Raw genomic sequence first — 12,639 nt, 5'->3', positions numbered from 1 at the left:
ACAAATACTATTTTATTTAATTTGAATAGCTATGGTCATGCATATGCTTTTTGTAGTTCTTCTGTTAGAAACATTTCAATTTGGCCCTATCCATATAGACCAATTTTCACGAGTGTAAAGGGGTTAAACAGTAAGTCTTTGAAATGCTGATGCTACTGACTAATGGACATGAGAACAGTCTTTTGTCTGATGAGTGCCTGACTTAGGCATGATGTACGTTATATAGGCTAGTACAGCACACAGAGTATACTGCTGGAAGGTGCAACATTCTCAATAGAAAAACACTACTTTAACTATCTAAAAGTTCATCTTGTAAATTCAACATGATGACGTTTTGATCAATTAATCAGATATGTTTACAATGGACATGAGGAAGACATTTTAGGCGGGCACTGAGAAAGGCCTCCATACCTTCATGTAGGAAGGTGAGGTCCTTCTTGACAACAGGGAACAGGGGGATGATGGGAGGCTGCATGCTCTGGCTGCTCAGGACATTGCGGTACTTGGCCATGTTCCTGGATGGGTCGAAGATGTCCTGCAGGTCCTGGAACAGCTTGTCGTACTTACTGGGCAGCTTCTCCCACGATGACCTAAGACGAGCTATTGGAGCCAGATTCAGACCACTGTAGGGGAGGAGACGAGGGTCAGAGTTCAGGGGTTAGGGTTCAGACCACTGTTATAGAGGACCCAAGGAGAGATGGTAAGCCAGAATGGCCAATAGGGCAGCAGGTGCCCATCTCCTGTGTCTGTACCATGAGGCAGCTTGATGTACAAGTACACCCTGGACACGAACCTAGAGACAGGTTAGGGCTCAAAACTCTCATGTAGTGGCTTCCTTTTAATGTAACCTTTCCTTTGTGGTTTTCTGCCTTGGTCTCCATTCCTTCCTCCTCTCTTATCAAGGAAGTGGACAGATGAGAGGCGGCCCACTGTTAAACCTCATCGTCATCCCCTCCCAGTCTCTTCACATCAATGCAAATGAAGGACAGGAAGCAAGGGAAGGAAAGCACATGAGTATCGAGACACACAGAGACAGAGTGGACAACATATGGACCGCGGGAGCCCATTCAATCCTGCCCTGCCTCCCCCTCCTCCCCCCTCCCCCCTCCCCCCTCCCCTGGCAACGCTGCTCTAGAATGAGCCCCCTCCATGTTCTCTGCTCTGAAGTGGAATCTCCAGCCAGTAAGGTGTAATGACTGATCTGACTGATCTAAATCAAACCACATTTTATTGGCCACATGCGCCGAATACAACAGGTGCAGACATTACAGTGAAATGCTTACTTACAGCCCTTAACCAACAGTGCATTTATTTTTAATAAAAAAGTAAAATAAAACAACAACAAAAAAGTATTGAGAAAAAAAGAGCAGAAGTAAAATAAAATAACAGTAGGGAGGCTATATATACAGGGGGGTACCGGTGTAGAGTCAATGTGCGGGGCACCGACTAGTTGAGGTAGTTGAAGTAATATGTACATGTGGGTAGAGTTAAAGTGACTATGCATAAATAATTAACAGAGTAGCAGCAGCGTAAAAAGATGGGGTGGGGGGGCAGTGTAAATAGTCCGGGTAGCCATGATTAGCTGTTCAGGAGTCTTATGGCTTGGGGGTAGAAGCTGTTGAGAAGTCTTTTGGACCTAGACTTGGCACTCCGGTACCGCTTGCCGTGCGGTAGCAGAGAGAACAGTCTATGACTAGGGTGGCTGGATTCTTTGACAATTTTGAAGGCCTTCCTCTGACACCGCCTGGTATAGAGGTCCTGGATGGCAGGAAGCTTGGCGTCCCGCTCCTTGAAAGCGGGAGCTCTACATTTTAGCTCAGTGCGGATGTTGCCTGTAATCCATGGATTCTGGTTGGGGTATGTACGTACGGGTCACTGTGGGGACGACATCATCGATGCACTTATTGATGAAGCCAGTGACTGATGTGGTGTACTCCTCAATGCTATCTGAAGAATCCCAGAACATGTTCCAGTCTGTGCTAGCAAAACAGTCCTGTAGCTTAGCATCTGCGTCATCTGACCACTTTTTTATTAACCGAGTCACTGGTGCTTCCTGCTTTAGTTTTTGCTTATAAGCAGGAATCAGGAGGATAGAGTTAATGTCAGATTTGCCAAATGGAGGGCAAGGGAGAGCTTTGTATGCGTCTCTGTGTGTGGAGTAAAGGTGGTCTAGAGTTTTTTTTCCTCCTCTGGTTGCACATTTAACATGCTGGTAGAAATTAGGTAGAACGGATTTAAGTTTCCCTGCATTAAAGTCCCCGGCCACTAGGAGCGCTGCCTCTGGATGAGCGTTTTCCTGTTCACTTATGGCCTTATACAGCTCATTCAGTGCAATCTTAATGCCAGCATTGGTTTGTGGTGGTAAATAGACAGCTATGAAAAATATAGATGAAAACTCTCTTGGTAAATAGTGTGGTCTACAGCTTATCATAAGATACTCTACCTCAGGCGAGCAAAACCTTGAGACTTCCTTAGTATTTGATTTTGTGCACCAGCTGTTGTTTACAAATATACACAGACCGCCACCCCTTGTCTTACCGGAGTCAGCCGTTCTATCCTGCCGATGTAGCGTATAGCCTGCTAGCTGTATGTTGTCCATGTCGTCGTTCAGCCACGACTCGGTGAAACATAAGATATTACAGTTTTTAATGTCCCGTTGGTAGGATATCCGTAATCTTAGGTCATCCAATTTATTCTCAAATGTTTGAAGATTGGCTAATAGGATTGATGTAAGAGGCAGTTTACTCGCTCGCTGTCGGATCCTTACAAGGCACCCCAACCTACGTCCACGATATCTCCATCTCTTCCTCATGCGAATGACGGGGATTTGGGCCTTGTCGGGGGTCTGTAGGATATCCTTCACGTCCGACTTGTTGAAGAAAAATTATTCGTCCAATACGAGGTGAGTAATCCCTGTCCTGATATCCAGAAGCTCTTTTTGGTTATAAGAGATGATGGCAGAAACATTATGTACAGAATAAATTACAAATAACGCGGAAAAACACACATAATAGTACAATTGGTTAGAAGGCTGTAAAACGGCAGCTATCTTCTCCAGCGTCATTATTTTATTGATAATGGCGCCAGAGAAGATGTGGGCTTGAGAATGACTCATTACACATTGGAGGACACAGACAGTAGGGAACACACACACAAAGCTCCCTGAGGATTGACGGCATAATGGACAACAGAAGCTCAATGTAGCAATACAAAGCCGAACCATAGAAGTCTGAGTTAACAAAATAACAAACCATAAATGTAATAACTGTACATTTTGACAAGCAATAAGTAGAAGGGACAGATATTTGATTGTGGGTACACTGATGCAATAAACTGCTTGAATGGAAACAGATTGAGAATAGAACAAGGAGTGTGGGACTGCTCTCCTGGTTTCTAGCCAGGCAAACACATCTGGTAGCAACGATGGAAGCCAGAATAAACCCACCTGATGATGGCGAACATGGAGTTGAAGTTCTTGCACTCTCTACAGTGCAGGGCGATCTTAATGAAGTGTTTGATGGTCTTCATCCTCTTCATGGCGTTGGGCTCCCTCAGGATCTCCGTGGCGACCCAGAAGGTCTCCTGGTTGATGACCTCCTCAAACTGCTTGAGGTGTGTCTGTTGGAGACCCCCCGAGGAGTCCAGCAGCTTGAAGAGGTCGTCCACGTACTGAGTGGACTCAATGTTACGGAACAGCTCAAAGTCCCTCATGGAGAGCTGGGCGGCCACCTGAAGAACAACAAGAAGAACTTTATGAATACATAGAGACAGGAATGTTTCTAGTGCTGTACTGTATACAAGCCCTATGATAAACACACACACACAAATACAGAAACACACATACACCAAAGAGACAAACACACACATACACCAAATAGACACACACACACACACACACACACCTCCACGGTGCTGAGCTGGAGCAGGGTGATCTGACTCTCCTTCAGCAGCTCCTGGGCGTCATCGTCTGAACACAACGTCTCTGTCTCCATGTTGTTCTTCAGGTAGTACCTGGGGAGGGGGACGGGGAGACGGGATATTAGCCGTTAGGCCTATACTAAGGATAATACCAGACAGACATCAGAAAACATTGTGTTGATTACAAAGCAGATTAGTCATTATTAAATTCATCATTATAAAATGTATTACCACATGAAAAAACGTAACCAAAATGCCACCATTATTGTATGTATTGTGCGTATATTATGTAAACTCCCTGGTCAACACCACCAAGGCAGCAGCAGCATTAAGATGCTGGCCAGAGAGGCCCTGGCCCCGACAGTGGTGATCCATTTAAGCCATACATTTCCCCCTGGGTGGGTGAGAGAGAGACATTTTGCCCCGATGCCCTTTTCTGGGAGAGTGTCCAAGAGCAGCACATTGGACTAGTGGTTCTTAATGGAGCCATAATGTGTCTATAGCCCTGCCAACGCCATCAGGAATGGGATAAATAAGTGATGGGTAGAGGGGGCTGGGGCTCTGCTGGCTTGATCACTGGCCTCCTGGAAGGAAAGGGGGCTGGGGCTCTGCTGGCTGGATCCACTGGCCTCCTGGAAGGAGAGGGGGCTGGGGCTCTGCTGGCTTGATCCACTGGCCCCCTGGAAGGAGAGGGGGCTGGGGCTCTGCTGGCTGGATCCACTGGCCTCCTGGAAGGAGAGGGGGCTGGGGCTCTGCTGGCTGGATCCACTGGCCTCCTGGAAGGAGAGGGGGCTGGGGCTCTGCTGGCTGGATCCACTGGCTCCCTGGGAGGAGAGGGGGCTGGGGCTCTGCTGGGGCTGGAGCTGAGGCAGGACCTAGGGCTGGAGCTGAGGCAGGACCTAGGGCTGGAGCTGGCTTGGGAGACTGGCCTGACTAAATGGTTGCATGGACTTGACAGGAGGGACTGAGTGAGGACTGGATGGTTTCTGCTGGCTAAGATTGTGTATCTCTGACCCAGTCATATCAAGTGGTCCATTATAGTTCAGTTGGTAGAGCATGGCGCTTGTAACGTCAGGGTAGTGGGTTCGATTCCCGGGACCACCCATACGTAAAATGTATGCACGCATGACTAAGTCACTTTGGATAAAAGCATCTGTTAAATGACATATACATTTAGTGTACAAAACAATAAGTACACCTGCTCTTTCCATGACATAGACTGACTAGGTGAATCCAGGTGAAAGCAATGATCCATTATTGATGTCACTTGTTAAATCCACTTCAAATCAGTGTAGATGAACGGGAGGAGACAGGTTAAAGAAGGTTAAGACTTGAGACAATTGAGACATGGATTGAGGAGCTGGGGGGACGGAGAGGAACAGGGGCGGAGGCGGCCATTTTAGCTGAGGCTATCTGAGAGGGCATTTCTAGGAAGGAAGAAGAGGTGGGGTAGGAAGGAATTAGGGGAGATGGGGAGCCTATGCTGTCCCTCCCTGTCACACTACAATCTAACCCATTTTCAGACCTGAGGGGAACTAAGGTGGAAGAAGTTGCACCAAACCACTGATACAGGGTCAGATCATCTTCTCCCATTTTCTATCCTCCTAATGGTTGAATGTTAGGATTGAGGTGGGCTAATCTGATCCTAGATCTACATTTGTTTTACCTGCCATTGAGCTGGAAGCGGTCAGCCAGCTTAGAGAGCTGGTCAGGTAGCCTGCGTTGTTTGATGACGCCCTCGGGACTGACAGACACCTCACAGAGGGAGTAGGTCTCCGGGGTCGCGATAAGGCCAAACTCGTTGACCACGTGAGTGACCACATCCATGGCCGTGGTGTCCTTACTGATGATGATGTAACAGCTCTGCTGGTCAGCCTTGAACACCCGGATCACCTGGTCTGGAATGTCTGACAGGTGGAGGAGAAGAACAGGTTTGAAGAGTTATGATGGACGGAATACCAGAACACATACGATTCCCCTAGATTGTGCACTACTTTAGACCAGGGCCCATAGAGCTCTGGTCAAAGGTAGTGCACAACAATATAGGGAATATGGTGCCATCTGTGACGCACATATCTGAACATGTCCGATACATAAACAGAAAAATCTAATTAAACGCATTCAAATCAAGAGAAAAGTGAACCATTTGCAACATTTAGATTATTGATTTAATCAGGGGAGCCCACTTGAGACCAGTGTCTTCATCTGCAATGGTGCCATGAGGACACAAATCAATACAACAAAACATAAAGAGAAACTACAAGACAGCTATAAACACATGACATCAGATTATTACAACAAGTTATAATAGTCAACTGAAACAATTGCACACTTCAGTGAACTCATTTTACAACAGTTTTAAACTGCCCTATCGGCACCAGGGAACCCAGGTGGAATTTGCTTTGTAAGGTATTCCATAACTGTGGTGCGTTAAAACTAAAGGTGGATTTACCAAACTTTGTGGAGACAAGCGGGACCTCAGGAGTTAACCAACCCTGCCAACGGGTCTGGTATCTCATGTTTTTCCTATTTCAACAGGGAAGTGAGGTATGTTGGAAGCTTGTGGAACAGAGCTTTGTAAACAAGAAGGGAGTAATGAAGTGATCTACGGGACTTTAGTGACATCCAGCCGACCTTCTGATACAGGATGCAGTGATGAGTATTAAAACTGTCACCTGTAATAAAGTGAAGGGCGCTATGGTAGACAGCATCCAAGGGTTTAAGAGCAGTGGCTGCTGCAGTCTGGTAAATGGTGTCACCATAGTCAAGAACTGGCAGGAAAGTTGACTGCACAATCTGTTTCCTGCTGTTCATGGAGGCAAGATCTATTTCTAAAAAAGAAGCCCACTTTAAATCTAAGCTTTTTCAACTAGCTCATCAGTACGTATTTTTTAAATGTTAGATCTTTATCAATCCAAATGGCCAAAAGTAAAAAGGAAGGAAGGAAACAACCCTTGTGGCTAAAAGATATGCATGTAAGATGCATTTCCCAGTATGGCAAAGGGAACAAGCACTTCATACTTGCTCTGCTTGCACACAAAAGTGGTTGTGCTCCATTACACACACATCAGCAGGGTAAAACAATGAGGCATGAATAGTGGAGGACGACAAGCTGTATCGGAAGAGGGGAGGAGGTGAAGAGGCTGGAATAAAGGCATCACATCGGCAGTAGATAGTGTCTGTGACTGTCTGGGAGCAGTCACGCAGGGAGTCTAATGACAGAAAGAGAGACATCACTTCAAGAGGTAAACATAAAGAAAAGGTTGAATAGTCCTAGTTGACAGATGACTAACAGTGCACTGCTCCCTCTGTCCCTCCCTCCCTCCCCTGTAGAGTGAAGCATGCTCAATGGACTGTGAGACACCGTCATTATGGTAGCTATGTGCTCCTTAGTGGTGTCACCTTCACACTGGCTGGGCCCATAACTAGAACCCTCATCACTATTACAGCAGCAGGTTTAGCAGCCATAACCAATCATTTTCAACCTACTCAAACTAAAAGTGGAGGTGAGATGAAAATAAATGATCTGAGACTCATTAGCTATGATTTGTGATTAGGGTCTGGAGCAATCACAGGGTTCTCCCCAGGATTTTTTAACAAGGTGGTGCTGCTGAGTTTTTGAACACCTGTAACTGCCATTTCCTGCAATCTAGAGAAAAAATTGCCTTACTGTATGATAAGAAAACAAGGTGCCTCTCTTACATTCTTTGGGGAGAACCCTGGATCATATACTGTCCTATCATATGTAATCATTATCTTTACCCCCCCACCTGACAGGACCAATACGGACTTAATGGATGAGAGTGATCCCTGTGCCTCTCCGGGATGATTAATGATTAGCCAATCATTTATGGTGTCATGAGAGAGACAGAGTATAAACAGGGAAAGCCTCCTGGCTCCCGGGCTCCACCTAACGCCCCCCAGGCCTGTGTCCCGCTCACCATCACAGAACCACTAGATCTAAATCATACCTACAGCAGCAACAGTAGACAGGGGCAGAGCACCACAGCTAGGAGAGAGTGCAGGGCAAGGCATGGCCCTTTAACACGAAGCTAGGGCTCCTTTAACAAACACACTCAGCCATCACTAAGAATAGGTCCCAATTAACTAAACTCATTTTGACCAGGTCTCATAAGGTGCTTTTTAAAAGTAGAGCAGGGTGCCATTTGGGACGAAGCCAGAGAACACCACGCAGAGCCCAACTTAGACTGGTGTTCAGGACATTCGACACAGAGACAGAACTTAAAAGCTCATAAATGAAGGAGAAAAAAACGACGACGACGACTAGGAAGCGTAAACGAAACATCTCCAAAACAAACAAACAGCCCAAATGATTCCATTCCAAGAAACCACATAGATACTTACAGTGGAAGCCCACGGCTGTGGAAGCAGAGAGAAGAGAGGGAAGCGAGAGAGAGAGAGAGGGAGGGAGAGAGAGAACAGTGGTTGGAAATATAAAAGAGACAGGATTAGAATGGCAGCTTTTTCCTGTGCGTCGTTGTGGGAGAAGTCAGCGGGGCAGAAGGACTTGTGTCATGGCTTTCACTAAAGCATCTGTTTACAATCAGATCAGTGTACTGGAGAGAGGGAGGGAGGGCATAGTGTGTGTGTGTGTGACAACAGAGAGCTGAGATCTGAGTCTGCCGCAGTGACTCGAGGCTGCATGCACGGACAATACAAACACAATAACCCCCAGGCAAGCCTTCTTACACCCTACCAAAAGGCTAGAAGAATTACACTGTATTTAACTCCAAACTCCAGTTTTACCGTTATTTTATCCATTATTCACAGTGGTTGGTAGAGAAGAGAAACGCACTAATAGAAGATGATTAATATCTCAGCATGCTTGGGGCTGCAGACTGGAGACTGGGCCCTCTGGCCGCTGGCTGCTGGCTACGTTGAATGGCAAATGGTCGAAGAGGATAAATCAAAACCATACTCTCCCCTACACTCCACCCCCTCTCCTCTCGCTGCTCTCCCTGGGGAGGACGCTTAGTTGTTTCAGTAATTATGGGGTCTGAAATCTGTCCGGGAAAAAACTGATTATAATTGTTCAGCATTTAATCCCTTTCATATGGCTCTAATTCTATTTAATGTCCAAGCTCTTGAAATGGAAATGCTTGAGAGACACAGAGAGGAGAAGCGGATCGCCTGTGTGTGTGTGTGTGTGTGTGTGTGTGAAGTGCTCATATTATTAATTATGTGATTAACCAGAGGGACTGAGTTTCTTCACTGGCCAAGCAGGAAGCGCTTTCTATCTCTGAGAGAAGTATTGCTCCATGAGTAATGACGGCTGTTTTCCCACTGCGCAGCTCCAGTTTTATCCCTATATAACCCAGTCTGAAGAGGCCATACACTTGAAAAATGAACAAGATAAACACGAATGTAAAGTGTGCCCATCTTCAATTGTTAATTGCCTCCGTGTAGTTGTGAGCAGTAGTCATTACCCAAACCGTGATCACAAGGCATATTGGAGATGCTCTGGTTAACATGACAGTGGTGACATATTGCCCATCGGCTGCCCTGGTGGTGATGAGTGCTTCTGTGTGTGTGTGTCCATCTCTCACCTGCGGGGTTGGAGAAGTCCAGCACACTGGTGGCTGGCTGCAGCAGATCAGGACTGCTGGATGACATGCTGCCAGGGATGGGCATGATGACCATGCTGTGCCTACACTGCTTAGTGCCCACCATGCTGTCATCCTGAGACTGGCCCACGCCGCCATCACTGTGGCAGAGAGAGACAGAGAGAGGGAAGGGGGAGAAAGAAGGGTTTAGACTGGATAACACTCAGGATTAGTGTCTGGATTAAGGAACTCCTGGCCCCAGAGCCTAATATGGATCTGCCTGGCCCTATTCAATCTCACTGCATGTGGCAACAGAAACAGTTGAATCGGCGTTCCTGGTCTTTCTGATATCCCCACAGGTGTACTGCTATCATGGCAATCCTTTTATAGGTAGTGATGGGTACTTATGGGGATGGTTGACACCCATCCATGACAGATCACATGAATGATGCGGCTGATCAGCAGGGTGCACAGAAACACAATACAAACAGGCCCAGGAGTGTTGACACAGCACAGTGAGCACACACAACACACATCAATAAGACACACAGAGATACCTCTTGGAGTGATGGGTCTTTTTGCCAACACATGGCTAACCTTTGTTTAAGCAGCTAAATGGCTGCTCTAGGCAAAAACATGACTGTAGTTACCTTTCTAGCTAATAGGCTATGCTAGAGTATATAATTGGAAGACGATGTGTAATGTGGGGAGGTCAAAATAATGGAAAACTATCCATTATAAAATCTTGATTACTTCTCCTTGCCATTATCATTGACCTGATGATAAGACAAGATATGTGAAAAATAATAATTGCTAACGTATGATGGGGGTTCCTGGGTGGCCGGTTTGCCTGGGAGGGGGTCCCTGGACAGGAAAAGGTTGAAGGCCCCCTGCCCTAATTGACTGCTTCTGCACTAAACACCCCTCACAGGTGGGAAAAGGAAAAGGGACGGGCTGACGTGCAAACCAATATTTAGGCCTAGGCCTAATTTCTGAATTGGTTAACATTAGATAAAGGTTAGGGTTTGGGTTATGATTAAGGTTAACGTAAGGGTCAGTTTTAGATTTTTGGCTAGTCGTGCTATCAATGGGATGCTGATCAGAAAAGTTCTCAGGTGGACTGAATGAGTGACACTTCTAGGCCACTTCTCCCTCCAATAACAAACACAGACTGATGAGGGGCGAACATAGCCTGGTGGTCCCAGATCCTTTTGAGCAGTCTTTCCAACACCTATGGTTTGACAAGCCAATGACCATAGGAGTTGACAAGACAAAGAGATCATGGACCAGGCTAAGGCAGGCTACAGAGAAACTAGAGCTGGGGATGGAACAGAGAGAGAGCGAGAGACAGAGAGAGAGCGAGAGACAGAGAGAGAGCGAGAGACAGAGAGAGAGCGAGAGACAGAGAGAGCGAGAGACAGAGAGCGAGAGACAGAGAGAGCGAGAGACAGAGAGCGAGAGACAGAGAGCGAGAGAGAGAGCGAGAGACAGAGAGCGAGAGACAGAGAGCGAGAGACAGAGAGCGAGACAGAGAGCGAGACAGAGAGCGAGAGCGAGACAGAGTGAGAGCGAGAAAGAGAGCGAGACAGAGCGCGAGAGAGAGTGAGACAGACAGAGAGAGAGCGAGACAGACAGAGAGAGAGCGAGACGGAGCGCGAGAGAGAGTGAGACAGAGAGAGCGAGACAGACAGAGAGAGAGCGAGACGGAGCGCGAGAGAGAGAAAGAGCGAGAGAGAGACAGAGCTATACAGAGCGAGAGAGAGACAGAGCGAGCGAGAGAGAGAGAGAGAGAGAGAGAGAGAGAGACAGAGAGAGAGCGAGAGACAGAGAGCGAGAGGGAGACAGAGAGCGAGAGCGAGACAGAGAGCGAGACAGAGAGCGAGAGCGAGACAGAGAGCGAGACAGTGTGAGAGCGAGAGCGAGACAGTGTGATAGCGAGACAGTGTGATAGCGAGACAGAGAGAGAGCGAGACAGAGCGAGAGAGCGAGACAGAGCGAGACAGAGCGAGAGAGCGAGACAGAGAGAGAGAGCGAGACAGAGCGAGAGAGAGAAAGAGCGAGAGAGAGAGAGAGAGCAAGAGCGAGACAGTGAGACAGAGCGAGAGACACACACAGCGAGAGGGAGAGAGCAAGAGAGAGAGACACAGAGAGAGAGAGACACAGAGCGAGAGAGACACAGAGCGAGAGAGAGAGGGACACAGAGCGAGAGAGAGACAGAGCGAGAGAGAGACACAGAGCGAGAGAGACACAGAGCGAGAGAGAGAGAGACACAGAGCGAAAGACACAGAGCGAGAGACACAGAGCGAGAGAGAGACACACAGAGCGAGAGAGAGAGACACACAGAGCGAGAGAGAGAGAGACACAGAGCGAGAGAGAGAGAGACAGAGCGAGCGAGAGACACAGAGCGAGAGAGAGTGACACAGAGCGAGAGAGAGTGACACAGAGCGAGAGAGAGTGACACAGAGCGAGAGAGAGTGACACAGAGCGAGAGAGAGAGACACAGAGCGAGAGAGAGAGACACAGAGCGAGAGAGAGAGACACAGAGCGAGAGAGAGAGAGCGAGAGAGAGAGAGCGAGAGAGAGAGAGCGAGAGTGACACAGAGCGAGAGAGAGTGACACAGAGCGAGAGAGAGTGACACAGAGCGAGAGAGAGTGACACAGAGCGAGAGAGAGTGACACAGAGCGAGAGAGAGTGACACAGAGCGAGAGAGAGTGACACAGAGCGAGAGAGAGAGACAGAGCGAGAGAGAGAGACAGAGCGAGAGACAGAGCGAGAGACAGAGCGAGAGAGAGACAGAGCGAGAGAGAGACAGAGCGAGAGAGAGACAGAGCGAGAGAGAGACAGAGCGAGAGAGAGACAGAGCGAGAGAGAGACAGAGCGAGAGAGAGACAGAGCGAGAGAGAGAGAGAGAGACAGAGCGAGAGAGAGAGACAGAGCGAGAGAGAGAGAGACAGAGCGAGAGAGAGACAGAGCGAGAGAGAGAGACAGAGCGAGAGAGAGAGAGACAGAGCGAGAGAGAGAGAGACAGAGCGAGAGAGAGAGAGACAGAGCGAGAGAGAGAGAGAGACAGAGCGAGAGAGAGAGAGACAGAGCGAGAGAGAGACAGAGCGAGAGAGAGACAGAGCGAGAGAGAGAGAGAGAGACAGAGTGAGAGAG

The 12,639-nt window shown here is 47.8% G+C and overlaps 1 protein-coding gene across 2 annotated transcripts in view; it reads right to left on the bottom strand.

Moving 5' to 3' along the window:
• LOC121580109 (rap guanine nucleotide exchange factor 6-like) overlaps nucleotides 1-12,639 on the bottom strand; it is a 168,016-nt gene that overhangs the window by 15,896 nt on the left and 139,481 nt on the right. Inside the window, exons 18-23 of one of the 2 annotated variants that reach the window (XM_045224327.1) lie at nucleotides 9,486-9,643; nucleotides 8,284-8,298; nucleotides 5,585-5,825; nucleotides 3,903-4,011; nucleotides 3,446-3,729; nucleotides 412-623 (exon numbers count right to left, since the gene is read on the bottom strand). In XM_045224327.1, coding sequence (XP_045080262.1) covers nucleotides 412-623; nucleotides 3,446-3,729; nucleotides 3,903-4,011; nucleotides 5,585-5,825; nucleotides 8,284-8,298; nucleotides 9,486-9,643 — 1,019 coding nt within the window. The remainder of the gene's footprint in view (nucleotides 1-411; nucleotides 624-3,445; nucleotides 3,730-3,902; nucleotides 4,012-5,584; nucleotides 5,826-8,283; nucleotides 8,299-9,485; nucleotides 9,644-12,639) is intronic. The other variant, XM_045224328.1, reaches the window with a different exon arrangement.

This window comes from Coregonus clupeaformis, chromosome 13, assembly GCF_020615455.1.
Source record: "Coregonus clupeaformis isolate EN_2021a chromosome 13, ASM2061545v1, whole genome shotgun sequence".
NCBI lineage: Eukaryota > Metazoa > Chordata > Actinopteri > Salmoniformes > Salmonidae > Coregonus > Coregonus clupeaformis.
The sequence above is the reverse complement of the archived record's forward strand: the minus strand, read 5'-3'. Positions and strand labels throughout refer to the sequence as shown.